We start from the raw sequence: 27,729 nt of genomic DNA, 5'->3' as shown, positions 1-27,729 counted from the left end.
AAAGGTGTGTCTTCAGTTCGCGGCGGAAAGTCCGAAGGTCAGGTATTTGGCGTAAACCTGGGGGAAGCTCGTTCCAGTGTGGGAGCCCCCACAGAGAAGGCCCTTCCCCTGGGGGCCGCCAGCCGACATTGTTTGGCAGACGGCACCCTGAGAATTCCCTCTCTGTGAGAGCGTACGGGTCGGTGGGAGGCATGTGGTAACAGCAGGCGGTCCCGTAGGTACCCAGGCCCTAAGCCATGGAGCGCTTTAAAGGTCGTAACCAACACCTTAAAGTGCACTCTTTTCCACACTTTCCAGGTTACCTTTGGAAGTCAGTCACACTCATCTCTCTCATTAGACTACGAAGCAGGATAGTGTGAGTTCTAGTCCCACCTCAGGCGTAAAAGTCCAGCGGGATGACTTTGAGTCAGTCACTCACTCTCAGCTGAACTCGTCTCACAAGGTGGTTGTGGTGGCGGCAATAGGGGGAGGGAGGTGTGTTAGTTACGTTCGCTGTCTTAAGTTATTTTTAAAAGTAAAAAAGGCGAGATACAAATAAATATCGCTGCATTTAAAATGGCAGATGCGTCTGGGACAGAAAAAGCTTGGGTTGTTACTACATTCTCACTTTGCTGCCATCTAGTAGCCATTTGGATTTTTCTAGCCAGATATGGTAGCCCTAGCTAAGATCTGTTTCAGATTGATCCATCCATTTCCTCCAAGTGATCTCTTTGGAGTTGTTATCTTATATTTATTTTTTATTCTAGAAATACATAAGAGCCCTCTGGAAAATAAATAGAAAACCAAGATTGGCTCTTGTTGTTGTTTTTCTTTTTCTTTTTAGTCAGCATTTTTGCCCAGGAGGACTGTTGGCATGTAGAAGCCAAAATATTTCTGGCAAAGAATATAAGAGCTGAGTGTTTTAGTTAAGAGGGGGAAAATAGATTGCTATAGTAAACCTATTATCCAGAAATTATCATAAAACAATAGAACAACAAATCTAAATCAAAGTTTTGTGTAGCGGTATGGCTCAGTAAAGAGTATTTGGTAACCTGGAATGTAAATGAAGAATTAACGTTCCTTTAAAAAATGAACATAAAATGTTCATGTTTTGACCCCCCAAACAAAGATTGGCAAAGCCGATCTTCAGATATCATGTAAGAAGTTTTATGTAAGAACACTGTAAGAAGTTGGCAGGAGCTTCTGCCTCCCTAGAGCCACAAGTGCAGTAGAGCAAAAGGAAGAACAGTAAAATAGGCTGTATGTTCCCGTTGGAAGGTGGGGGGAAAGTCAGGGATTTCTGCTAAATTTCCAAACCCTGTGTTGGGTGAGAATGAGTGAGGCTGGGTCACTCTTTATGGACTCTAGAACAGGGGTCTCCAACCTTGGTTCCTTTAAGACTTGTGGGCTTCAACTCCCAGAGTTCCTCAGCCAGCTTTGCTCTACAGAAATACTCTACAGCAGGGATTGGCAATTAATTTTCCCAAGGGACTGAGCAATTGGGTTTGGTATGGAGGACCAAACCAATAGCTCCTGGTTGCGCTCTGCCCATTCACCCGCATGGCCATGCTTCGACCAAGGCAATGGTAGGTGGCTGAACCCCATGTCTCCTCATATGATGACTGTGCCTTGTCAGGTTGCTTCAGGTGAAGGTTGAGTGCTGTGCAGGTGCTGAAAGGCACTTTAATCTCCTCGCTCTTCAGCCAACTGAAGGAGCGCATAGCGACCAATTGACTTCACGCGGACCAGACAGGGACAGCCAAAGGGCTGGGTGTGGCCTGGGGACCATAAAATGCCTGTATCTGCTCTAGAGCAAAAGTTCTCTGGCATCAGATACACCCCAAATTAAATGGTGACTGGAAAAATCAAACCTAGATTCAAGTAGGATTAAATTGAATTAGATTTTACTTATACTTAGGTGTCTGTACAGAGAAAGGGGGTGGTGGTAGAGATAACAGCATGGTTTGAGAAACTCTGTCCTTAAAAGTTCTTGTTCTTAATTGCCTTGCAGGTTCTTCACAGCCCTTGGCCACCTGTGAGCCTTATGACTGTTTATTGCCTGCTGAAAGCTCTCTGCTACATGTAAAAGGAAGTGTTGAACTATCCGAGGCATTACCTGGGGGAGAGGTGCAGCCACGGCTTGTCTCCAATGGCCACTTAACAAGGTCAAAACCCAGCTCTCTCCCTCAGTCCAGCCACTGAAACGCTGACAAGGGACCCAGGAACCTTGGGAGGTGCCAATAAACCGAGCGCGCTCTCCCTCTGTCTCTCCCACTTATTTGCACAGAATTATCTAGGCTACTTCTACCTCAAAGTCTGAATGGACAGCTTTGCAAATTAAAGGAAAAGCGACAACTCCATGAGGTATGAGAAGCAAGCTTGAGTAAGGGAACAGAGCCCTGTTTCTGCGAAGCCCGCTTGTAAATAGTTTTTAAAACTTCCCTGAGAAGGATCAGTGGCTCCATGTTGGCTTGCAAATAAAGCACAGAAATGCAAAATGTTATGATGTAAAGTGAAAAAAAGTATTTGATAACAAATGTGTACATAAGAGTTTTCAAATATATATAAAAATATATAAATCTATATATATATATATTATATCTTTTAACAGAGACTGTTTTATCCCTTGGTGCATGTGTGACTGAGTGAAATTATATAATGTTGACATTATGCTTTTTTTTTCATTGTTAAGGATGTTTTGTTTTTTTAAATCCTTCCCAGCCATCGCCAAGAGAAATAGTTCTGATATCTTTAGTTAAAACTTTGAGGTTGGGACCACAAACTTCACATAGAGAAGACCACAACTGATAAAAATGGCCTTTCTATGGTGCCCCATTGTAAGGGTGTGCTGTTTGAGAGAAGTGTTCTACACAGCACACCATCAAGAGCTGAACATTTAAACCTTCAAATGCGCTAGTGACATTTATGGTGAGAGTCCAGTAAGCCCAAGAACTGTGTACAGGCTCAGTCATAGAGCTGGGGGAAATTTTCAAGCAGTTTAGATGGAATGTGTCATTTGCCCATGATAGTTGCCATTCAGCTCTTTCAAATGGACATTGAACTAGTTCATTAGTCTAACCGTCTTCTCAAAAATATTGATAGCACAATGGTGTACAGTATGTTTCTTCCATAGAGTGAATCCATAGGACTGTGGTGCTCTTGAGCTTAAAAAGCAAACTGAACTCTGCTAATGTTGAGGTGAGCCAGGTGCTCCAAGAATATACTTCAGTACCTACTTTCTGAAACACGACTGAATCAGTGACGGAGTTTCTAGTGGATATAAGTAGGGCCTGCGCCAGAGAAGGGAGTGGCAGCCAGCAAGAGTTTTTTTTAGGATAGCACATTGAAATCTGACTAGGTGGCTCAGTGGCTAAGACAGGTCAGAAAGATGGAGGTTCGAATCCCTAGTACAGGTCTCCTGCGTGAGCAGGGGGTTGGACTAGATGACCTCCAAGGTCCCTTCCAACTCTATTGCTGTTTGAAATATCTTTGCTCTGTGGTGACTTTTGGAATATTTGCCCATCTATCCAATTTCAACTTTAACTTAGATGCATGCAACCTTGTGTCAAATCCCAACTTCTATTTAAATATAAAATGTTCATTGTGCTAGCAATGATCCTAGTGGAATAACATTAAACGGCCAAGCTCACCTCAAAAAGCAGCAGAAGGAACAAGATTATAGAGGAGACATCCTCATGCTGTTTTATTTCGCATAGGAACTTATTAATGTTTTCTTTGGGCACCTTGTCACCTTTTATAGAGATTTCAAAATGTATTGCTAACATTGCATATGCAGTAACTTGACACAATGAATAATCCATTTGCACACACCCACACCTGATTTCCTTTTCTTTTCAAGTCAGACTTAGAATTCAGGTTCATAGATAGATGCTCCAATTCTGAAGATCTTCGCTGTGTTGTGGGAGACTTTTGACTTAAAGATCCATCAAGCAAGGAAAGTCATTTAAAAAGCACAAATTACCTTAGGCAACTTTGCTTTAGTTTTTATACACTGTTTTAAGTTCACTTAAGCCCTCGACACAAATGTGAACACATTCATGAAAACTGTTTTTATAACTTAAGTGTGGGGTGGTGGTGTTGTTTTTTGCTCTCTCTTTTGATATTTATGCATATGTAGCTATGGTAGTTCCCAAAAGTCATTCTCTACCCCACTTGATCCAATTGTAGCTCAGGCTGACTTAAAAGTTGGAAAATGTAGGTTAGGACATTTTCTGTACGGCAGCATCAGATTCTGTCTGTTTTTCTCCTTATTTTCTTTACCTTGACTTAAAGGCCAGTTTCAGAGAAATCAAGTTAGGAAACATGATTTAGTTTAGGATATTAGTTCATATTAGGGACATAATATAGGAAACACTTTCTTTGTGGGAAGGGACAAATAGACTTAATCTACTCTGAAACACCAAGGAAAGCTTTTTGGTATGTTCTTATATTAACCAGACTGTTTGACTCTAAAGGAAACATTAACAACCAGATTTTTCTAAATAGACATTAGAAGGCCAGCTGACACAGGTTATTTCTCTATTGTGAGGTTTAATATCTTGCTACAGCAGCTGGATAGGAAAGAACCAGAGGTTTTGGTGTGCCATGTGCAAGCCTTTTTCTTCAAAATTTTGTGAGGAGGTGGCTCTTAATAGGGAACCTGTGGTAAAACATACTCTCTCACTTTAAGCAAGAGAGAGCTTTTAAATATCTGATTACTATGCCATTAAATTACTCTTCCTTCTCCTTCCGTTGGCGGGAAATGTATAGCTTTGTAAGACAAGTTTTGCCATCTGCTTTTTAGCTAAAGCTGGACTTTCTGAAGTAATGCATAATTTCACCATCCCCTTATCTCCAGACAATAAACACACTTGCACTTTGGAATAGGTGTCCAATGATATAAGGTGCCAACTTGTGGCTTATTTGGTGATATTAAAGAAAATGGATCCACTAATAGAGAAACATATTCAGGGTAAGTTTTTCCCCTTTTCATAAAGAGAGTGAGTGAGTGATGTGCTTTCTAAAGAAAAGTGAACTTGTAAAAGTTTGGTTACTAGGTGAAGAAGGTTTCTAGGTAAAGATGAAGGTAAATGTGGAAAGGCATAGAAAAAAGGTATCACCATTGGAATTGCTAAGCACACTTGCCATATTAACATTTTGGAAATTTTAGTTTTAGATACAGTTGTTTAAATGTTACTTCCACTAAATATGTGAATCTGCTGCTTCTGAGAGGCAATGTGAAAGAGGAAGTATTACTTTTTGTGTAAAAAGTTATTTATTTATTAGACTAATGTGGTACAATGTTGTACATTGAGAATACATTGTAAAGATATTGGAAGTGTTTAACAAATGGCATTGAAGTGTCTTTAATAAAGGTTCATTTATAATATCAATTATTCTGCCTTGATCTGCGCTTTTTTAAAATTTGGTTTTGGGTGAAGTAAAATGAAATTCTGCACTGCTACGCTTCCTGGATTTTGAAAACTTTTTAAAAGGCTGACTATTTCATAACCCACTAATAATGGGCTAGGGTGACCAAATGGAACTTGTGATTGAATAGCAATAAAATATTTATAGCTCAGTTTTGAACTATGGGATTTTTTGTGCTTTCTTGAGTTTGTCTTATTACCCAACTAGGCAACATCAGTGATAGGAATAAGTAGAGTTTACATCAAGGAGAGCACCAAAGACCTCACAGTTAGGATCATGACCCATTTTTGAGTCATTCACTCCACTAGTTCAATGAAATACATAAGTTATCTTTAATCAGTTTGGGGAGATTTAGTTGCCAATGTCCCACTTTCTTGTCTCTAATTCTGGCGTCACCCAGAATCACCCAGTTCCTATTGGAAAAGTCAGAGCTGATTAGTCTTTGAATGCAGGACTATTTGGAAAATTTAAGACTGTAGGAAAAACTGATGGGTTTTTTTTTTAAAAAAAATGTTACTTTGGAAGATTGCAATAGCTACCCATTAACAGAGAACTGTGCCCTATATGTCACCCAGAATTGAACTCAGCTTGAAGGAGACTTCATTTGAATGACATAACATTTACATCAAATCCAGTAAATTAGGTGGTTCCTTTGAGCAAAAAAGTCTCTTATAGCTGCTCCATAATGCTTTACAGCCGTTTATGGAGTCAGCCTATTGCCCCCAACAAACTGGGTCCTCATTTTACCCACCTCAGAAGGATGGAAGGCTGAGTCGCCACTTAGTCACTACTGCGCCACCGCAGCTCTATCTTATGTCCCTTATATCTCTATCTTATGTCCAATTCTGCAGCATCTGGGCTGGAAATAAGCTTGGTGTGAATTGAACAGTGCCTACTTTTGAGTAAAAAGTATAGATTGTGTTTTCAGGGACTTTAAGTTGTAGATTAAGCTGAAATTCTGAACAAAAGGCATTCAAATTTTGCATGAGGTCAGCAGAGGACTTTTGAAATTGCTGGATTCAGGATCAGTTTCAAGCAGCAGACAAAAAAATTAACTCACTAATGAAAGAAAGCAAGAAAATGCCAATGGACACTTTTCTTAGTTCATGCCAGATTCCCTGCACCTCCAGGGTTATTTTTTAGATTCTTTTAATTGAAGCAGCTAATTGGAGCTAGCCTGCTGCACAATGAAATGCAAACACACATTTTTGTTTTCCGTGCCTTACAGAGGCCCTATACAGGTATTCTTTGAAAATGCAAATAGTGAATAGCACTTAGACTTATATACCACTTCATAGTGCTTTACAGGAGATTGCCCCGAACAATCTGGCTCATTTTACCAACCTCAGAAGGATGGAAGGCTGAGTCAACCTTGAGCCAGTGAGAATCGAACTGCCAAACTGCTGGCAGTCGGCAGTCAGCAGAAGTAGCCTGCAGTACTGCATTCTAACCATGCGCCACCAAGGCTAATGGAATGGCAACAACCCAACGCTTGGTTTGGAAGTATACCCATCAGGCAAAACCCATGTAGACAAATGTCATCTAGGTGAATAGCTCTTTGGCGTGAACCATCATGGCAGTCAAGCTCATATACTGGAGTTGGGATGCAGCTCAAAATAGCCCGGATGGTGGCATGCAATCAAAACCTTATGACCCTATGACTTTGACCCTCCCTAAGTATTTGCAAGTGTCCTAAAAAGCCACCTTACCCCTTTGCACTGTGATCTTTTTGGACTCAGCATCTGTGGTGGTCCATCACTATCCCACTCTGCCTCTCAAGCAAAATCTCTTTTTTTGTGATTGTCCCTGGAGAAGAGGAATTGAACTCCCTGCACAAGCTGGCATCTTCGTTTCCCCTCCTCACCCTTCATCAGTTCTTCCCCCTTCTCTGTATCTTCATTTTTCCCACCCACCTCCTGCCAAACTGATTCTTCGGAGGCAAAGGATGGGAAAGAAAAGAAAAAAATCCAAGCTTGCTCTTTTTTTCCCATAGGCAACCTTGTTAGGCAGTAAAATAATACAACATTGTACTCAAATCAGTACTAAAGAAATTTGAGTCTAATTAAAAAAGGCAGTCTTGCTTATCCAAGCAAGAATGCTGGCTATGCACCTGTAGGTATGAACAGTGGTCTAGATTTTCCAAATGGGTTTCAAACAAGAAACAAATGAGTTTTCCCCCATCTATACATTTTAAAAAGGAAAAAAAAAAATCTTGTTGCTTCTTCCGTCTCCTCCAGAGCATGGCAAGTTTTCAGTCATGTTAATGGTGCTTTTTTCTTCTCTGGGGTAACTCTGATGCCATTCTATGATGAATATGGGTGGCTGCTATGCCATGAAGACCAAGATGTCATTTGCACATCACACTCCCTAAAGTGACTGCTAATAATAATAATGCTTTTCAGTATCTTGGCTGGAGCCCCTAAATAGGTTCTTTGCCCCCCAAAGCTGAATTTCTTGGCAGACTCTTCTCCATAAGCTCACCACCATAACAGGACTCGCCATACATGGACATTTTTTGTTAAGGAAATGGAATTAGTGGATTTCTCGTTCTTGTTTAAATAGAGAGAGCATGAAGTCCGGGCTGCTGAACAGCTGCTGAGCCACAGGAGGCAGGAATGGCAGGAAGAAGAGGAAGGGAGAAATGTAAAGGAATAACTTTGAATGTGTATTTTTTTTCCTTAGAATTAAGGAGGGGTGAGTGGGATAGTGGCTCCCCAGCTGTTCCTCTTGACCAAAATCACAAAAGCAAGCTTCGGATCTTGTCATACATCCCGAGAAAGATAAAACCTCCAAGGCTGATGGAAGAGATTCGAGGGACGATGCCAGCAAACAAACTGGAAGAAAAGAGCAAAAGTGATTTAACATTTTGGAAGTTCTACCACTAGGATGTTCTACCCCTCCACTCCCACAAATACTGTAAAGAGGCTCCCCTCCATTTTAAAACTGCTTCCCTGAATGTCAACTTGAGCTCAACTTATTTGTAACTGACGGCTGCATGAGGGCAGATTTGAGAGCAAAGCTTTCTGAGATGGGGTCACTTTAGTGAGGAGAGAGTTTGGACCAGTGGTGGTATTCAGTCTGTTCGGACCAGTTCGCCTGAACTGGTAGCGGAAATTGTGCTACCACCCACCCGCCCATCCTGGCTCTATGCTGTCCTATTTAGGTACATTTTTTAAACCAGGCACATGCACGAAAGGTACGCATGCAAAGCACATGTGCGGAAGGCAGGTGTGTGCATTAACTGGACGCACACACACAAAGCGAGTGCGAGTGAGCACGGCAAACCGGTAGTAACATAATGTGAAATCCACCGCTGGTTTGGGCCCCTTCCTATCTCAAAAATGCACTATCTAGTTGCAAGCTTTGTGTCAAAAAGTGGTGCCCTGGGGGCCATTAAACAGCTGTCAAAATGAGGCCCTTAGGCCATCATTGTTTCCCTCCAAAACAGGGCTCCCCAATACAGACCCCAACAACGCCAAACGTGTCGCCAAATAAATAATGTGACAGAAAAATGAAAATAATCAAATATAGGAAAGTTCATGTGTCGAAAATAATGTTTTCTTTCAAATTGTGAGAGATGAGTTTTTACATAAATTCTGCACACGGGAGTTTCCTGATTCCAAAAGATGTGGGTTTATTTGATAAATATATAACTGAATTATTTTTCACAACAGGCTTGTGTATGTTTCCTGAAAAGAGGCATGGGTTTTAAAAACTTAGGCAAGCCTGGGCAACTTGATGAACACAAGGGTTCTGCTGTAACCCAGCACTCTTCATACTGCTCCCTCCCATGCCAACACCATAGCAGTCATTACAACCCATTGACTCCATTGTCTTCAATAAATCTTAAGAAAACTTTGTGTGCCTCCTGGTACTTTTGATGTGAAACAATGGCCCAAGAGCCTACTCCATTCTCCACTTTCTATTACATTTTTTGCTTATAGAAAACACAGTTAGTTCTAAAACTCCCCTATGAGTTGCTATGAGACTGTGTTCAATACTGCTAAAAGCAGATATAATTACAAATGATGACAGTTTTTAATTGCAAGGCCTGTTCAATAATTACATAAATGGCTAATTGGCGGTGCTACAGCCTACAGTATTTAATGGTGATCTGCCATTTCCAATAATGTTTACCCATAACTTAATTACCACACCAAAACTCTTTCATTTCATTCAACAACTTTTTTTTTCTTTTAATGACTCTGTAACTATTTGCATCGGGGTGGAATCGAAGCGACTGAATGGAGCTAAGAGTTTACCGGCTGGATGCCTTTCCTGATGCCTATGCGAAGCTCACAGCAGATGTTTCCTCTTTGCACCCAGAGAGAGAAATATCTGTCGCTACCTAGGATCGAACTCACAGCCTCCTGTTTGTGCAGTGAGAGCGGCCACTACTCTGCTCTCATTCAGAGCCACCACTTCTAGGCCACCACTCTGCTCTCATTCAACAGCAACCATATAATTCTCTCAAGTTCAGTTTAGGATAGCCTTATGACATCTCTTGTTGGATTTCTTCATTGTAACAAGCTCATCAGAATCAACAAGGACATTACTGTTTTGGCCCGCAGCTGTCAGTGGAGCTGGTGGCAGACTCGGACGATGAGGAGGTTGGGGAGGAACGTGGGCCAGTTCTGGAGTCTGGGGAAGGTTCTGATGGATGCTCCGTGTTGGACACAGAGATAAAGCCAGGGCGGTCCGACATTTCCCAGCCACCAGAGAGGCAGCTGCCTTTGGAGGCTGAGATGAGTGAGGAGGAAGAACAGCTGGGGCCTGTTCCAGATGTACATATGTGCAGAGCAATTAGGAGAGGTGAACAATGGAGAACAAGGAGTCGACTCGGGAAGCAAAGCACAAGTGGATGCTGAATGGCCCCTCCCTGGCTGGGGAATAAATAGAAGTGGTTGTCATAGGAGACAACAGTTCGTATTTCTGAAGATTTTGCTCATTGCGTTTCATGCCACAAAGACTGCTTGCAGAACTTAATTTGCAGCCTTTTGGTTGGGAGCTCACCGCAAGGAACTGATAAGGTCTGTTACTGCAGTTAATTACTTGAAGGACTCTTGTCTGGACTTTTCGGTGTGTGAATGTAATTAATTCACAAGAGGTAAATACTTTAAAGTGGGTTTTTTTGTGACAAGGAGTCTGTTTCTTGCTTCTGCTAAGGCTGGGTCAGAACAATTGCTACTAATGTCCTAAAAACAAAGGGTTGTTGTTTTGAATCAAGCCAGCCATAATCAAAACTTCGGATTACCGTATATACTCGAATATAAGCCGATCCGAGTATAAGCCGAGGTCCCCAATTTTACCCCAAAAACTGGGGTAAACTGGGGACTCGAGTATAAGCAGGTGGAAATGAGGCACTACTGTGCTTTGGAGAATGTGAGACAAATTTTATCACAGCCTTTTGTGATCTCACCCCCCCTTGTCCTCAAGCCATTGCTAAATCAGATTCAGGGTTCTTTGTCTTCCTTCCTGCACTTGTCTGTGGTCTGCTTCAGGGCTGTGGCAGGCAGATGGAAATGTTTTATGGTTTCACTAGACAGCAATCCACTGCATTACCATAATTACAGCTTTAAAGCTAAGTAATTTGTAGCAAGACAAGTACTGACAGAAGATTCCCTCAGCAGATCGGCACATCTACACCAAGACGTGTATCTGGAGATTAGAAGATTCCTACTGGAAAAGGTTAAGCTGGCACCGATCCACAGCCAAAGAAATTGCCGCTATTATTTTCTCTATTCAATTTCTCTTTCAAATGCTAATTCTTCAATAGAGTTCTGGCTTACCTAGCTCTTTCTTGTTCTGATTAAAGCCCAGTCATTTGTTAACTCCTTCCACACAGAAAAATTTTAAGAATGAAACACTATAGTTTGATTTTCTTGTTAAGCGCAGATAGCATGAAACAGATTTGCCTGGAGTATTTCAAGTTCTTCCCAGGGCCATGTGTTGTTTCCCTAATAACTGTGTTGTTTTCCATGGATATAGCAGACTTCTGTAAATTGTAGGCCACTAACAGACATGAGGTGAAATAAATGGAAATACGGAACTCATAAACCTCCCACCTCGGTGTTTTAGCACACTATGAAATCTTATTAAAGGGGCAGTGATAAATAAGGCATGCTTATAATAAGTGTCAAATCAGGAGCAGTTATTTCTAAATAAAGCTATAAAGGGATATAATCCAAAATAATTCTTGATAAGTATTTTAATAAATGTATTTCACTAATAAATGAAATAAATTTCATATGCTGAGAGATCTCTGCCTATCTATCTACTCTGCTTTAGATTTTAAATTAACCAAATAATCCCTTCCAAAATTTTGTCTCTCTCTACAGAAGAGTTTGGTCACCCTTCTTCGCTTAAAGGTGTTATAAAAAAATTCATATGAATACCAAGACTCATACTGTGTATTCCTGTCCACAGGTATTCCCTCTAGTAGTGTTTCCTATCTCAAAGGTGACTATCAATCAAATCCTTACTGTGAAGAGAAAATAATTACAGATTAACACAGTTGGAAGGGACCTTGTAGGTCATCTAATCCAACCTCCCACCCAAGCAGGAGACCCTACACCATTTCTGACAAATGGCAGTCCAAACTCTTCTTGAAAGCCTCCAGTGATGACGCTCCCACAACTTACAACTTCTCACTGTCAGAAAATTTCTCCTTATTTCTAGGTTGAATTTCTTCTTGGTCAGTTTCCATCCATTATTTCTTGTCTGGCCTTCAGGTGCCTTGGAAAATAGCTTGAACCCTTCTTCTCTATGGCAGCCCCTCAAATATTGGAACAGTGCTATCATGGTCCTTCTCTTCATTAGACTAATGTGAAATCAAGGAAAGCCTCAAGTCCATTCCTAGGGCAGACCCCTATAAGTCAGGTTGTGCCACTGAGATCTGGAATGGCAACCCAGTTTTGCTGCCATTTGTGTGTTGTTGTTTTCTTCTTCCCTTGTGAATTTTATTCCTTTGAAGATCTTGATTGATTCATTTGATTCCTCCAGTTGTTCCTTTTTTATTACAACAAAGATATTGTCTACAATTAGGTCCAGAGTGAGAGTTGGGACCATTCTAAATCCAGTCATATGTAGTATCAAAACGACGCTTTAGAGCACTGCACACCAGAACAACTAGACACAAGAACAGTTTTTTCCCGAAGGCCATCACTCTGCTAAACAAATAATTCCCTCAACATTGTCAAACTATTTACTAAATCTGCACTACTATTAATCTTCTCATCGTTCCCATCACCAATCTCTTTCCATTTATGACTGTATGACTGTAACTTTGTTGCTGGTAATCCTTATGATTTATATTGATATTGATTGTTCCTGATTGCCTATTTGTACCCTATGATTATCATTACGTGTTGTATCATTAAGTGTTAAATTGTACCCTATGACCATCATTTGTGTTGTAAATGTTGTACCTTGATGAAGGTATCTTTTCTTTTGTGTACACTGAGAGCATATGCAGCAAGACAAATTCCTTGTGTGTCCAATCACACTTGGCCAATAAATTCTATTCTATTCTATTCTATTCTATTCTATTCTATTCTATTCTGCATCTAAGACAGTCAAGTTTAATTTTCCCTCCTCCTCACAATGGCGGCCAACTCCAACAAGCATCAACTATGCTGACTAAAAGCACAGATAAACTCAAAGAACTTGATTGCCCATCAATTCATTGCAACACCCAACAGATTAAAGTTTAGTATTGGAAGGAATAGGGAAAGTATTCAACTCACAACCCTGGCCACCGCAAACATTCCCCCAGCTTCTGTTCAAAATATCTCAGCTAATAATTACTGCCTGGTGCTCTGTAGGGCTGCATATAACACTGCTATGAGGCATTGAGAAATGATAGATAGACTAAACTTGGAAGTCACTCATCCGGGCATGGATTCGAAAGGACAAAACTGGTACAAGCCTATGTCTGGTTTATGGCTCTTTAGTCTCTTTTATAATCACCCATTACATCACAGTGACTGAAAAAAGAATTAACATCAGCAAGGAGAAGATGGGATGTTAAACTGCTGGCCCGTGCTTCAAGTGCCAGCTGGAAGCAAATATGCAGCCTTTGGTTTTAATAAGGTGGCAGTCTGCAGTCTGAGGCTCTACAGTTTCTCTTAGTTGGCTGTGAAATAACAGGATAGAAGATAAGGCAGTTCATCATCTATCCTTTCAGATGACACCATGCGTGACACTTTTCCTGTTTTGATTAACCATTTATAATTGGTAGAAAACCTTGCAGAATTGGCCTGTAATATTTCCAGCCACTTTCCAAAATTTCCCTGAGGTTGCCCCAGCCTGCCACTTCTCCTTTCCTAGACATCGCTCAGAGCTATAATTTTTCTCACTCTATGGTCCCAGACAAATTTCAGTCACTGAAATAATAAATAAATCCCCAGAACAGACAGAGGAATGTAATTGTAGGTTCCAAGCCTGGCAGCTGAAGGAATCCATCAATGAAATGTGATTTTTTTAAAGTTGCAATTTTATATAAATTGTATTCCTCCGTAATTCCTCCAGCTTTCTACATCTATCAGTTCTAGTTAGCAATGCCTTCTGTTACAACAATTTCTAGAGAGGATCATCCTGCCAGAGAAGCACCCCAAAGCGGGAAGACATCATTAAGAAGACATCTCTGAAAGGCCTCCACCCTTTTAAGACAGGCCAGCCTCATCTTTGGGCCACATACTACCCCTGCTAGCAGCTACACTACCAATTTTCAGTATTCTGTCATGGAAACACATGGTAACTCTAATGTATCCTTAAACATGATTTACAATTTTAAACATTTAGAATAAAACTTTTACTAAAAAGCAGGGATAAGAGGAAATCAGAATATATTTTTTTTATTTGCATTTATATCCTGCCCTTCTCCGAAGACTCAGGGCGGCTTACACTATCTTAGCAATAGTCTCCACCGCCTCATCCATAGTAACACCTCCTCATCCATAGTACTGTTACACCCAATTGATATCACTTTGCTGACTATAGTCTTTCATTGCTCAAAATGACATATTCTTCAAAATATATATTTTTGAGGAAAATATCCAACTACTATATCATGGGTATCAAACCCGCAGCGTCACGTTGTTGTCACATGACATTTTGCAATATTTTTTTCCTTCTGCGGAGGGGGTGGGGCGTGGCCTGCATGTGATGCATCCAGCCCACGGGCCATCAGTTTGACACCCCTGCACTAAATTGAACATCCATGCTATCTTTCCTTCCTTCCTTCCTTCCTTCCTTCCTTCCTTCCTTCCTTCCTTCCTTCCTTCCTTCCTTCCTTCCTTCCTTCCTTTCCTGAGCATCTCACCATCAAGCGACTCAGGGAAGCTTACAAGCATTATAATCTAAAGGTCCACAGGTGTCTCCTTTTCATATGAAAGTGAGAGTTTGGGGAGCTAGCAAGGGCTGCTGGGGCTAAAAGCTTGCTGTGACAAAATGCGACAGCTGAGCACTGTCTGTCATTGGGTTACATGACTGCCCAGACACACACATTGTTCTTCTACCCTGATATGGACTGGAGAGAAGAGCAGATAACTTTTCACACGGATTAAAAATTTTCTCAAGAAATGGGTGAGAGAAAATAAATGGGGGGAGGGGTGTTAATGTGCTGGATGGAAGAGTAAGTTAAGACCAAGATGAAGCAATGACTGATGAGCCTTGTTAGACTAAGCAGCTTTGAAGATGAGGAAGGATTCCTTGCAGCAGAACAGTCTGGGAGAAGATCACTGAAACATTTAAAGGATCCACAGGCTCCATTTCCTTTGCCTCCCAGCTATCCTATTTATTTCGTTGCCATTGTTTATTTTGTGACTTATTCCATGACAGCTGGAAAGAATGATATTGTTTTAATGCAGTACATTTCACTAACAGAAAGTGTTTGCTTACTGACAAATAACAAGCAGCTAGAAAACAGTACACACACTTCAGATCCTTATAGTATTTTTGAAAACACACACAGAGAGACATCTAAAACAAATAGATGTGGTAAATGCTTTGCAGCACACAACTAATGAAACACTGTTTTAACAGGTGGATTTAAAAGTTGGCTAAGGACTGCAGACACTCAAGGTGAAGTCTACATTCAGCCATAAAAGTCCATTGGATGATTTGGGCCTACTCATTGTCTCACCTCCTAACTAAGTTCATGCTGTTTTAGGGAAGATAAAACTTTGAATTCCTAGAAGAAAGGTGAATTATAAATCTATGAAATAAAAAAGAAAACATAGATCTATAATATTTTGTGCAAATCGTAACTTTCCTAGCGCTCTTCAGGAAAAACTCTGCTATCTTTTGATTCAAAATAAACTACAGAACATCTTAACAATGGACTCATACCAGTTACAAAACAGATTATAACTGTTGGCTTCCCTAAGCAATAAAAAAAAGCTTTTCCCCCCCCTCCCTTTCCCATCGTGAACTATTTAAACTCTTGCAATATACAAAACATCTGAAAAAAATCTCTCCTTGGTTCACAGCCTTGCACAAAACTATCTAGCTAACATCAATTTAACTTACTCAAAAACTTCTCATGAATTATCACCAGACAGCACATGCACAAGCTTTAAAGCATGGAACATTTAAGTGAAAAAATATACAAATATCTTGCTTTGCATAGACATTCAGGAAAAAAATAATCCACTTTCTACTGAAAAAAGAAATGTGTTTACATTTTCCCTCAATTCATCCCTGCCCCTTTATTTATCCTTACCCAGATATCCCTTGGGTTCTCCATACACCTTGAAGAGCTGATAACACATTCCCACTTGCGGTTCTGGAGCCAGTCTATATAGACAAAGAAAGAGACGTATACATATAAAAAGCTGTCTTCAAGAAGACCATTATATCAGCCAAAATGTCACACAAAGGTCTCTCACAGCTGGAACTCTTTCACAAGAGATGAGAATGACTGAACTGTGGAAACCATGATCTGCACTGAATAATGAATATTTGGTTCTAGTGGAACAAAAATAGGTCTTCTCTGTGGTGGCTCTCTCCCTGTGGAACATCACCCCTCCGAAGATAAGATTGGCCTCCATTTTGATACTCTTTCCAAAGGCCTTGAAGACACAGTTTTGTCAATAAGCCTAGGGACCTCAGCGAAATATGAAGCCCATTAAGTGGTTTCTTTGCTAGGGGTTTATTGGGTTTTATATTTGGGATTTTATATTTGGGATTTGGGATTTTATTTCTGTAAGCCTCGAGGACTCATAGTGAGGGAACTCATTATTTATATAATTTATATGGAGGCAACTATATACATCATCTTAATATATATTTGTAGCATAATATAAAATAATAATATATATTATGTGGAGGCAACCATATATACTTTCTTAATTAATAAACGACTGAATAAATAAACAAAATGCTCTACAGCTCGTAGTCAGGCACTTAAAGTAACCCATTTATTCTACCAAACGGATACTCATCATTAACAGTATTGTAAATGTTGTTATCGCCCATGTCACACAAAAAACAGTGAATTAGAAAGCTGCTTGGTCTTTCAAAGATACATGTTTGCTCCTAGGATTAGTTTATTGAAGAAAAGAAAGGTAACAGTTCTTCTATTCAACACAGAAATGAAATGTACCTATTCTCATTATGATTCTTGTACTAAAATTAGCAATAGATGCGGGATTCAGTTTTGTTGCTGCTACCAAGCAAGATGCCAGAATTATTAATCTGAAAACTTGCCAGCCATCTTTACACTCTTCTTTAAGTTCTTACCTTTGCCAACATAATTCTTGTCTTGGCTACATCCAGAGGAGTGGTCACTGCAGCTGAAAATCCACCTGAGCATATAAAAATGCCAAATACAAACAAGACTTTGTTAGTTTACAATGCAGGCTGCTTAGCCCCATAGTTCCCACAGCTTCTGCCAAATTCACTTCATGATTACTCCTGAACCTTGTCCTTCACCTCCAAGATTTATCTGAAGTCAGAGCCACCTTGACTTGTGGTAATCAGTTCAAAAAGGCATCTGTATGCATATGTATGTGTATGTATGTATGTGTGTATGTATGTATGTATAAACACTGTATCTTTCTCTGTGTATTTGTTTATATTGGATATAAAAATTCTCTGGACAGTTTTTGCCTAGCCTCCAACCTTCCTTTTTAGAGGAACATTGTTGAAAAAACATACAAGCTGCATTTACAGAGGACCCCAGAAGAAATGGATTGTCAAGAGCCGTGATGGCAAACCTATGGCAAGTCACAGGTGGCATGCAGAGCCCTCTGTGCAGGCACGCCAGCCGCCGCCCCAGTCCAGCTCCACCCGCATGCGCACACGCTTCCCGCCAGCCAGCTGGTCTTTGGGTCTCTGCCGTGGATGCGCAGGGGTGGGCACATGCAGGGGATGCGCGTGCGTATGTGCATGGGGGCAGGGTGCGTGCGTGAGGGTGCAGGTTGGCGAAAGAGGCTTTCCAGGCACAAAATGGGGTGTTGGGGGGGCTCCCCCATGCTTCATTTTGGCTTCTAGGTTGGTGCAGGAGGCTTTCCAGGCACAAAACAGGGCGCAGGGGGGACGTTTTGGGCTTGGAAAGCCTGCTGCACCAACCTCGAAGTCAAAATGGGGAGGCACATGCACAGGAGGGGGGCAAGGCGCATGCAGGGGGGGCCTTGCATTGTATTTGGGGGTCCAGGAATGAACGCGTGCATGCGTGCTTTGGGCACTCGGCACCAAAAAGGTTAAACATCACTGGTCTAGAGTCTAGACCCTTTTCAGTCGGATAGTCAATTTGAATAAAGTACAGAGATAACATTTGGTTCCACTTGGTGATGATGCTGATTTGAAGAGGCTAGATAGAAGAGATCATCTTGGCCATCTTAAATCTCTCAACAGTTCTCAATTCCTCAGTATCCTTCTGACTCAGCGAATGGAGAAAGATGGGCTATTAATAAGAAATATGAATTAATTAATTAATTAATTAATTTTTTCTTATTAATTAATTAATTAATGATGGTCTTCCGATTCTCTCTGTGGCTGATTTTATTAGCTTTGGGCCAGGGTGTGTGTGGATTCTTCCCAGTTTAGCTTCCCATTCTGCCTGAAGAAAACGGGAATTACAAAAAGAGTAAGAAAGGCTGAGAAAGTCCTCTAGCAAAGATATAGGAGGTGGAAGAAAAAAATTGGAAGGAGGAGGAAGTTAAAAACACAAAGGAAGAATGAACTGTATTTATCCCATCACTACTGTCACTAAACATGCCTACAATGCTTCACAGTAGAGGTCTTTATAATACAAGAATTGTAGAAATATACAAACTATAACATAAAAATATATTATTATGGGATTGATTCAGGATGATGAAATGAATGATACAATATAAGTTAACTTAAATTTTAGAACATTTTGTATGAAGGGAGGGAAGAAATAGCCATAGTTAAGTAAATAATCAATGAGGATAAAAATATTTGGATATATACTAGATTGATAAAATGTGAAATTAGATAAACTATGAACTATGAATATGGTGAATATGCAGAAAAGACTTGTAACCAACTGACACACTGTTTGTATTTGTAATTGAAGATGGTGTTATGTTTTTATGTTTGTTTAAAAATAAAAAAAAATCTCCAAAAATAGGAAAAGGAAAATGAAAGACACAAAATTCAAAGAACATGCCTTTCAGTAGATTCATGTACTTATTCATTTACTCATCGTTCCTACCAAGAAAAAAAAGAAGTCTAACTCAAGAAGTGTTCATTTGCTTTATGTATTTATGGAACACACCTGTGCAGCTGAAATCAATGGTACTCTGGGTGATGGGACATCAATGAGAAAAAATGGAAATGGAAATGCAGTTAAAAATTACAACATCTACAATTAATAAGGCAATTGGAAACCCTCCATATATACTACATCTCCCAAGGTGAAATCTCCAATCATTCTGACCCAAACATCTGATGGAACAGCCAAGTGTTTAATGTATTTTTTTTTTAAATGGTAATTGGACCAGGTGAGCCATATATCAGAGGGAGATCCTTCTAGAAGGCAGGTGTTGCAACAGAAGAGGCATGTCTCCTCATTCTGGTCCCATGACTTTGCTTCACACAGTGGAAACTGAAGCACACCCATTGCATTAGAATGTGTAAGACTGGCAGAAACAATTGGAGAAAGCAGTTCCACAAACAAGCTGGTCCTGAACTTGGACCATGTAGGAGAATAACCAAGACTCTGAATTACACCTGGAAAATCATTAGGACTCAGTGTAACTCATGAAGCAGGGATGTTACATGGCCCTGCTAAGACAAGATGGCTTGATTGGCCAGCTCAACTTTTCAAATTTCCAGAGCAAAGGCAAGAGCTATCCTCTCTATCATGATCTCTAAAATGAAGCTTTTCCCACCCATTTCTTAATCAGTTGTGCTGTTCTTAGATTACTTATATATTACACTGTTTAGACAACTATTATGAATTAATTGTATTTATATGCTATATTAAGATAATTAACATCATGTGGTATTTTTATACCATAACAGGAAAAAAAAGCACCAATCAGATTATCATCTATCAACTTTAGGTCAATGAAAGTTTAATAAGCGTTCATCTGCCTGCACTGATTTCACACCCTCTGGAAAATTATCACAATTATTTCCTGGATTCCAATCATTTGAACAAGATGCAGAAATAGTGCTTTTAGCCAATTTTTTTCTGGCTGATTCAAGAAGGGACATAGTCTCTAAGAAGCTAATTTCATCAGAATGTTTAACAGAAGAGTCTGAAAGCTAAGACTTGAAAAAATAATTGCTATATAGTAAGGTGAGTTATAAGCCAAAGTGTTTCCCACTATCTGCTAATATATGCACCAGTCAACTGCAATCCCAACAAATTTGGAAATGGACAGTTTGGGAAAAGTTAACCTTAAATCAGTGATGGCTAACCTTTTTGCCGTCGCGTGCCAAAAGCGGGGGGAAGGCGGGGAGTCACATGCGTGCTTAATGCCCCTGCCCCTGCGCCCTGCATGCGCCCCCCTGCACTCCCCCCTCTTTTGACACATGAGGGCAAAAAGGTTACCGGTGGGCCCGGTAGGCCCGTTTTTCACCCTCCCCAGGCTCCAGAGGCTTTCTTGGAGCCTGGGGAGGGTGAAAATGGTCTTCCCCACCCCCACAGAGGCCCTCCAGAGGCAGGAAACAGCCCGTTTTCCAATTTCTGGTGGGCCCGGAAGGTCCAAAAATTATTATTATTATTATTATTATTTATTCGATTTTTATACCACCCTTCTCCCGAAGGACTCAGGGCGGTGTACAGCCAAGGTAAAACAAACAATGCAATATACAATTTAAAATACGAATTAAAAAACTTATTACATAATTGGCCTAAAACTTTGGAACATATAAAACTAAAACCCATTAAAAATTAATAATAAAAATTTAAAACCAATAAAATTTAAGCCAGCCCCGCGCGAATAAATAAATGTGTTTTCAATTCGCGGCGGAAGGTCCGGAGGTCAGGTATTTGGCTTAAACCCGGGGGAAGTTCGTTCCAGAGCCAAAAATCAGCTGGCCAGTGCGCACATGCGCACTGGAGCTGAGCTAGGATAATGCTTGCATGTCCACAGATATGGCTCCGTGTGCCACCTGTGGCACATGTGCCATAGGTTTACCCTCACTGCCTTAAATCATCAAATATGTTAATTTTTCTTAAAACTGATAAAATGGAAAAAGGACAAAGCTAAAAAGACGGAACAGCTTAGTGTGTTATTCGAGCTAAAGATTCTGATTTATCATTCTCGCACAAGCCAGGATCCATAACCAGTATTAAATCTAATTTGTATACCTGACATGCAGTGGATATGGGAACAATTATACAAGAGCAAACAAGCAAATAACCTGCTTGCCATAATCCAGGATTATCCAAAAATACTTCCCAGTACAGAAACATACTTGTACAGTTTATTTACTTGTTATGGGGGAAAAAAAAGGAAAAAAATGATTTGTATAACTTTTTAAGCCAGGATTGCTGACTAAATGTAACTCCTAAATAAGTTCATTATGACAAAAAAATGACTACGTCTGAACAATCCCACCTTGCTTCTAAACTGTGGGTGTCACTATGCTGCTGTAAGAAGTGGAAAATTATAGCTATTTCTTCAGAAACAATCATATAACTAATGCATTTAGAATTAGGAATAAAATTTACTATTCTAAAAATGCAATTCTGATACCACTCTAGCTAAGAAAAGAATCACAGCAATAAAGAGAAGAAGGAAAAAAGAAGTTTTAAAAAAAGCAAACTTTTCTCGGAGAGTTCTCAATGAAATCGAGTTTGACACCCCTGGACTACACTCTTTGAATAGAGAAGATGATTCCAAATCCCCAGTTTACTAAGCATGCTCCCAATATTTAAACTCTGATAATATGCTGGGCCCAATATTTTTCAGAAACTATGTAGAGAAACCACACACACACACACACAAATTCAGAATCGCAGCATTTTCAATTGTAATTATTTAATATAGGTATAAAGTCTACAACCAACAGACAAGTTTATATTTTAGTAGAGTTCCTTAGAGGAAAAAAGCCACCATATTTGGTTCCTCCAGCAAACAATATCAGTGCTACCGAGACCATACACCAAAGTAATTCAATGACAATTTAAACAAGATGCCTTCCATGTGACCTCATGAAGCGCCAGCCTCGCGTACATTTTACTTCATAGTGTTTCTGATTCTCACGGCCTCTGCGAGGAGAATTAACTTCAGGTGAGGTATGGAAACACAGTGCAAAAAACAATGAGTCCTGCCTTCTGCAACTTGGTGTCAGGGTTGACCAAGATTAATTGCTAACAGATCTTTAAAGGAAATATAATCCATCTGGAATCAAATAACAATGACAATTATATGCTATAATGGTACCTATCCCCCAGTGGGCAATCTTTTGCTGATGTCTGCCCACTGGCTAAGTTGTACGTCTAAAAGAAATACGTGGGTCAAAAAGCAACAGTGAGAACTGGACATGGAACCACTGATTGGTTCAAAATTGGGAAAGGAGTCCGGCAAGGATGTATATTGTCGCCCTGCCTATTTAACTTATATGCAGAGCACATCATGAGAAAGGCGGGGCTAGATGAATCACAAGTTAGAATTAAGATTGCCAAGAGAAATATCAACAACCTCAGATATGCAGATGATACCATTCTAATGGCAGAAAGTGAAGAGGAACTAACAGCCTCTTGATGCAGATGAAGGAGGAGAGTGAAAAAGTTGGCTTGAAACTCAACATTAAGAAAACTAAGATCATGGCATCCGGCCCTCTCAATTCCTGGCATATAGATGGGGAAGAAATGGAGGTAGTAACAGATTTTATTTTCCTGGGCTCCAAGATCACCGCAGATGTGGACTGCAGCCAAGACTGGGGACTGGGGAGGAAGGCTATGGCAAATCTAGACAGCATACCAAAATGCAGAGACATCACCCTGCCAACAAAAGTGTGTATAGTCAAGGCTATGGTTTTCCCAGTTGCAATGTATGGCTGTGAAAGTTGGACCATAAGAAAGGCTGAGCGCCAAAGAATTGAGGCCTTTAAACTCTGATGCTGGAGAAGACTCCTGCGAGTCCCTTGGACTGCAAGACAAACAAAGAAGTCAGTCCTAGAGGAGATAACCCTGACTGCTCTTTAGAAGGCTAGATCCTAAAGATGAAATTCAAATACTTTGGCCACCTAATGAGAAGGAAGGACTCACTGGAGAAGAGCCTAATGCTGGGAACGACTGAGGGCAAAAGAAGAATGGGATGGCAGAAAATGAGGTAGCTGGATGGAGTCACTGAAGCAGTAGGCGTGAGTTTAAATGGACTCCAGAGGATGGTAGAGGACAGGAAGGCCTGGAGGAACATTGTCCATGGGGTTGCGATGGGTCGGACACAACTTCACGACTAACAACAAAGACTTAGATTTAAAAATATCACCATCCATATTTGTATATTTAAATTAAAAGCTCCTGGAGGATTCGCAACCCAGCAGCCTGAAGACTTTCATCAGTTAGAAAGGAAATTTGGATATCTTATAAAAGGAAAATTTGAGACACAATAGGAGCAGAAATTTCAAAACTGGGCATTTCCTCTGTAACTCTTAACCAATTTAGGATTGGAAGAACTGTCTTCAGCATCTGCACAGATTCACTTCTAAAGAGAGATGTCATCACTGACTTTAGATGCCTTGTATGGTCAAGGAAACTCTATAAACGCAGCACTGTAAACTTGTCAGACCTAATTAGAGCAGAAGGGAAACCAAGGCAGCTGTCCAGTTTTATAGGCAAAAAAGCCGTTGCTAGAATTTTATGGTTTGCAATCTTCACTTTCAATAGATTTCTGCTCTTATGACATGTACATGATTGAAGAAGAAATGTGTTTTATGGACTGTATGAAGTGGAAAATGCTACAGCATTCATCAATTTCTTCAAATGCATCAAAACAGTATTGTCGATCCAATATATTATAAAAAGCATCAATGTGGATTAGATCAATCTAACTGACAGAAGGAAACTTCTACACTGCACAGAATAACAAACCTATATTAACAGCAATCTTTAAGTCTAGGCTTGCTTCAGATAACAATTCCCTTCTCAGAGCAGTCCATCATAACAATGTTTTTTTTAATTAAATAATGAAGTTGGGATATAGGCTAGCCAATAAATACATTCAATAATCTAAACTTTTGGAGGAGTCTTAAAAAATTTAATGCATTTAAAATGTTTGGCTGTAGGATAGGCTTTTATATTTTTCTCCTTATTAAGGTGAGATATTATAGTTTTGACCTTGCAAATTCACTAGAGAAGACCAATACTTGGTTCAAATGTGTTTTGCATCAACATTTTCATGGCTGTTGAGAGATGTACTGTGTTGTTTTGTAAGTTTGGGGAAGGCACCTGTAGCAGTAGAAAGGGTTGCTTTAATGTATGTATGTATGTATGTATGTATGTATGTATGTATGTATGTATGTATGTATATATGTATTTTATTTGTTTGTCAAACATGTACAAGATAACAAGTATAGGTATGAACATAAACATAAACAAAGGAAGTAAATATAGATAAATGAGGACAGTAAGACAGGGATGATAGGCACACTGGTGCACTTATGCACTTATGCACACCCCTTTACGGACCTTTTAAGAATGGGGTGAGGTCCATGATAGACAGTTTGAGATTGAAGCTGTGAGGGTTTGAGGCTGTAACAATAGAGTCGAGTAGAGCATTCCAGGCGTTGACCACTCTGTTGCTGAAGCTGTATTTTCTGCAATCGGTTGAAGCCGTTTACCTTGAGTTTGTATTGATTGTTTGCCCGTGTATTATTGTGGTTGAAGCTGAAGAAGTCATTGACAGGCAAGACGTTGTAGCAAATAATTTTGTGTACTAGGCTTAGATCGGACCACAGGCGGCGCAGTTCCAGATTGTCCAAGCCCAAAATTTCAAGCCTGGAGTCATAGGGATGAAGTATATCCCCAAATATACTGATTGCCTCTGCCTCTTGATTCCTTCTGAGTTTTTCTATCAGTTCCAATCTTGGTCACAAGCTACAAAAAAGTTCAACCTCTAGCTCTTCTCAACAAAGCATTACATTGAGCCTCTCTGCCTCTGTAGAGCATCTGACATGTAGAATGACAGTGCCTCTGATCATGGACTTTGTATTTCCGCATCCTTGATCATGATCTCTTTCCCCTTTGCTACAATACAAACTAAACTGGACGATTTAGCCAATTTTTAATTGGCCCAATTCAAAGTGTTGGGAGGATTGTTGTAGAATTGCTCCATTCTGGTCTCACTTATCAGCCAGGGGATTAAGAGACTGGGGACTGCATCCCTTCCAGTTCTTTGCTTCAACTAGAGAAGCAGTTTTCATGCAGGACTTTGGTGAAATCCATTTTTTTTACTACTGGTTCTGTGGGCGTGGCTTGGTAGAAGTATTGTGGCTTGATGGGCATGGCAGGGGAAGGATACTGCAAAATCTCCATTCCCATCCCACTCCAGGGGAAGGATACTGCAAAATCCCTATTCCCTACCCACTCCTGGGGGATACTGAAAAATCTCCATTCCCATCCCAGTCTGGGGCCAGCCAGAGGTGCTATTTGCTGGTACTCCAAATTACTTCAAATTTCTGCTGCCAGTTCTCCGAACTGCTCAAAATTTCTGCTACTGGTTCTCCAGAACCTGTCAGAACCTGCTGGATTTCACCTCTGATGCAGGACAACCTTCTCTTCCTCTTCCTCTCTTCCTCTTCTCCTTTTCCCCTCCCCCCCTCCCCCCCCTCTCCAATCCTTTTAAAAACTGCTTCTTTCTTATGTCAATATAAGTTAAAAAGAAGAAACATTCTAGCAAATATGGGCAACCTACGGTCTTTTCCCCCTCTTGGTAACCCTCTGACAATAAGTGTTGAAAATTAATGGAGATGTTTTTCTGCCCCTTAATGAGACAGAAGCACATTAAAACTGAAGGATAAGCCCTAGAATAAACCATCTAGTGTTTGAAAACCATGACTGCCAAAGTAAAAATCAGAACCCCATCCATTTACCTGATCATCTACCCACTGAGCCTCTTTGGTTCTCCCAATATCAAGTGAGGCCCTCAGCCCATGTCCAATTGCATCATCCCGTATCACTCTTCTGCCCTCTACATCCCTGTTCAGACTACTACAGAGAATTAGAGGACTCCCCAGAACAAATCTGAGACATTGAGGAGAAGCAGAATTACACTGCTGTGACTTTGGTCGTGATTCCATGCTAGCAGTGGCTTCAGCAAAGCAAGGGTGACGTGACGATGGGAAACCTCCAGTTGTTGAAGCTATTTTGACTGTCTTTGGAGGCATCTGCCTAACATATTTCTTGCCTTTTTGACTTCAAGAGGAAAAACTTGGAAACTTGCCTAGACAATTCAAAATGGGTAGAAGGAGAATTCTCATCAGTTTGTTTTAGAAAAGACTCGTTCAGTCGTCTTATTATTTAAATTGACTGAAATTTTGTGACATGCCAGTGGTTACATATGTTTCGCATATGTTTATTCAATCTTTTTAGTCCATCCTGTTGTTGAAGGCTCAGGATTGACATATACATTTTATAAGATGGCTTCATATGCAGAAGAGGAGAATTAAAGGAAGTCCTTACTCATCCATAAATACAATTTTGTGTAGGATGCTGGAATTCATACAGGTAGTCCTTGACTCACAACCATTCATTTAGTGACCATTCAAAGTTACAACAACATTGAAAAAAAGGACTTAAGATCATTTTTCACACTGATGACCATTGTAGCATCTGCATGGTCACATGATCAGAATTCAGACACTTTGGCAACTGGAATGAATTTATGATGTTTGCAGTGTTCTAAAGTCATGTGATCACCTTTTGTAGCAATGTAACAAGCAAAGTCAATGGAGAAGCCATATTCACTTAACAACCATGTTATTAACTTAACAGCTGAAGTGATTCACGAAAGGTTGTAGAATGGGGCAAAACTCACTTAACAACCATCTTGCTTTTGCAATGGAAATTTTGGGTTGTATTTGAATTGTAGTCATAAGTCGAGGGCTATCTATATAGTACCCCCTGAGTCCTGCAAAGTGTACACAAGCTGAACTAACCTTTACTAGTGAAAATATCTGGGTACTGAAAGAGTAGATTCAGTAGAATTGGCACTGTGGATGTGGAGAAATATGGCATTCTTTTTCGGAGTCCATCAACTTGAATATTTTTAATATAACAGTCCAATATTGTTTTAATACAGTCCAATATTAAACATACAAAGACAACAGTGGTGGGATTCAATTTTTTTTACTACTGGTTCTGTGGGCGTGACTTGGTGGGTGTGGCATGGCTTGGTGGGCATGGCAGGAAAAGGTTACTGCAAAATCCCCATTTCCTCCCGATCAGCTGGAACTCGGGAGGCAGAGAATAGATGGGAGGGTGGAGCCAGTCAGAGGTGGTATTTATCAGTTCTCCAAACTACTCAAAATTTCCACTACCGGTTCTCCAGAACTGGTCAGAACCTGATAAATACCAACATCCACAACAATTCAGAATAACAGAAAGTTTTTTTTTATATAAAATATAAATATAATGCAAAAAACTGAGGTTAATTTCTCAGCCACCTTTGTGTTCTACCAAGCAATGGGCCAGAATTACAACATCCTCTATTTCTCTTCCATGATATTATTACTCAGCCCACACAAAGAATTTATTGCTTAGAAATCTGACCTACAATTTCCATACAACTGAAAGGAGAATGATAGGTCAGCAGTTAACAGGGTTCTTTCCTTTTTTGAAGCTGAAGACTATTGTTGCTCTATTCAGGCAAGCAGGCAAGCCTATTACTA

General features: G+C 40.2%; 2 protein-coding genes across 4 annotated transcripts in view; one reads left to right on the top strand and one right to left on the bottom strand.

The window, feature by feature from the left end:
* LRIG1 (leucine rich repeats and immunoglobulin like domains 1) overlaps positions 1-5,372 on the top strand; it is a 157,270-nt gene extending 151,898 nt beyond the window's left edge. Inside the window, exon 19 of the mRNA XM_058167183.1 lies at positions 1,991-5,372. Coding sequence (XP_058023166.1) covers positions 1,991-2,181 — 191 coding nt within the window. The 3' untranslated portion in view covers positions 2,182-5,372. The remainder of the gene's footprint in view (positions 1-1,990) is intronic.
* Positions 5,373-8,053: 2,681 nt separating this feature from the next.
* Positions 8,054-27,729, bottom strand: part of SLC25A26 (solute carrier family 25 member 26) — a 144,944-nt gene continuing 125,268 nt past the window's right edge. For all 3 annotated transcript variants that reach the window (XM_058167184.1, XM_058167185.1, XM_058167186.1), the window contains 3 exons: positions 17,152-17,216; positions 16,133-16,206; positions 8,054-8,243 (listed from right to left, as the gene is read on the bottom strand). In XM_058167184.1, the coding sequence (XP_058023167.1) occupies positions 8,147-8,243; positions 16,133-16,206; positions 17,152-17,216 (236 nt within the window). In that variant the 3' untranslated portion in view covers positions 8,054-8,146. The remainder of the gene's footprint in view (positions 8,244-16,132; positions 16,207-17,151; positions 17,217-27,729) is intronic.

Source organism: Ahaetulla prasina, chromosome 2 (genome assembly GCF_028640845.1).
Source record: "Ahaetulla prasina isolate Xishuangbanna chromosome 2, ASM2864084v1, whole genome shotgun sequence".
Taxonomy (NCBI): Eukaryota; Metazoa; Chordata; class Lepidosauria; order Squamata; family Colubridae; genus Ahaetulla; species Ahaetulla prasina.
The sequence above is the reverse complement of the archived record's forward strand: the minus strand, read 5'-3'. Positions and strand labels throughout refer to the sequence as shown.